This window comes from Nicotiana tomentosiformis, chromosome 4 (genome assembly GCF_000390325.3).
Source record: "Nicotiana tomentosiformis chromosome 4, ASM39032v3, whole genome shotgun sequence".
Classification (NCBI taxonomy): domain Eukaryota; kingdom Viridiplantae; phylum Streptophyta; class Magnoliopsida; order Solanales; family Solanaceae; genus Nicotiana; species Nicotiana tomentosiformis.
In genome coordinates, this window is record NC_090815.1 from 11,049,670 (window position 1) to 11,051,635 (window position 1,966).

Genomic DNA, 1,966 nt, shown 5'->3' on the forward strand with positions numbered 1-1,966 from the left:
ATAAATCATATGCCTTAGCTAAGCACACATAATCTACACAGTGCTGCACCTGCAAAGGTATGGTTGACTGTGAATCACTTTTTAGTTTCGACCCATTACTTCAATTGTGTCAAGCTAACATCAAACCCCACGAATTTTCAGAAGAAAATCGACGATATCATGACCTATATACATCTTTTTTACTTTTAGTCAATCGTTAACCAATTTTATTAGATCAACTAATTTAAATTACAAATCACTCTTCAATTTTCATTCTTAAAGCTCAAACTTAGAATCTCTCCTTAAAAATGAATTTTTAGATATATCATGTTATTTTTTTGGAAAATTCTCAGGAAAGCCTACAATCGTTATTAATTCGGATACGCATTGAGTAACCTATTCACTACAAAAAAATAAACTGCACCGGTGCGACCCACTCTAACTAAGGACACTCGAGCACTAAAAGTTGTGGTGAAGTAGTTACATGCCAAACCAAGTCTGAAGTTTATGCCTTCTAAATTTGTCGTGGAACTCATAATTAATTTTAATTAGTGAATTCACATTAAATATTTATACATATTTTGCAAACTTAAAAATCCAAATATAAAGTTTAAGTAAAAGTTAGTGAGTTTATCCGAACCTGCATCCACTTTACTACCTCCGGCAGAGAGAGTAGCGGGTAACACTACATTTTTACCGGCCCTTTACCTTCCAAAGTGTCCCAAAGCAGGTACGGGCAGATCAGAAACAATAAAAAGAAAAACACAAACAGTAATATTAAGAAACCCTTTCTCCTTCAATTTGAAATTAGTATCTGAATAATCTACGGCAAGGAGAAGATCTATTAAGAACAAAAAAAACACAAACTTGTATGTTATTTACATATATTCTCCTCTCCTGTTATGTATCTTCATAATATATCTGCTTATTCTAATTTCTCTTCCTCCTCGGATGCTGTGGAAAATCTTGAACCCCATCAAATGTACAATCTCATAGAAAGAAAGAGAAATTAAAATATATTTTTCTCAGAAAAAAAGAAATCACATTTTTCTCTTTTCTGGGTATCAATTATTTTCAAGAATCTCTGTAGTCACGCCAACAGATGAGCATAGTAACACAACGCCTCATAATATAAAACCTTGCTCTCTGTTCTTTTACCAAAGAAGCACATTTTCTTGTAAAAGCACATCGTTTGTTGTGAGATGAAGATGAATTTTTAAGGAAATTAGAGGAAGTAGTAGTTGAAGAAGAGCGGCAGCTACGAGCTAAGCTTTCTTTTTTGGACAGTTTCCATTTGTCATCTAAGTAAAATTGCTGTGGAACTGTATCAGTAGCCATGAAAAGAGAGTAAATCAAGAAAATTTGTAGAGATCTGATGTTGGAATTGGAATTTTTTGTTACCCTTTTTTGGCTATTTGTGTAAAAGCTCACAAAGTGGAGTTTTCTGGGGATTCTTGAGGATGAAGATGATGAATTTTTGAGAGTTGAGTCAGTCAGTTGGAGGGTTTAGGAGATGGCAACTAGGGTTAGTATTTATAATGGGGTTCTGGTTTAGGAGTAACAAAGGAATTTTGGACTATTTATATTATAATTATGATATTATTTTTATTTTACTAAATATGAAATACAATATAGGGATTACTAATTTGGGATAAATGAAAAAAGAAAATGATGTTCTACTCAAAAGCTTTTTTCAAAAGTCCTTTAAGAAAAGCGAAGTATAAAATTAAAAATAAAAATTTATTTAAATTTAGGTAGTCTAAATAAAATATATATATTTATATTATATCGAATATATATATTTTTTTAGTCAAATGAATCAAATATTTAAAATAATAAAAATATATACACAGAATAATCATTACTCCTTCGTTCCCGATTTATGTGGCAAAACTCGAATTCGAGAGTCAAATTTCTTAATTTTGATGGTAGATTCAGACATGGAATTTCAAAAAATTTTAAAATAAAATTATATATTTGAGAACGA

General features: G+C 30.8%; 1 protein-coding gene across 1 annotated transcript; it reads right to left on the minus strand.

The window, feature by feature from the left end:
- Nucleotides 1-751: 751 nt before the first annotated feature.
- Nucleotides 752-1,345, minus strand: LOC104090541 (small polypeptide DEVIL 11). The gene is made up of 2 exons (XM_070199557.1): nucleotides 1,215-1,345; nucleotides 752-1,169 (listed from the first exon to the last, which is right to left on the minus strand). The coding sequence occupies exons 1-2, from the start codon at nucleotides 1,315-1,317 to the stop codon at nucleotides 1,054-1,056; spliced, it is 219 nt and encodes a 72-aa protein (XP_070055658.1). The 5' UTR covers nucleotides 1,318-1,345; the 3' UTR covers nucleotides 752-1,053.
- Nucleotides 1,346-1,966: the final 621 nt, after the last annotated feature.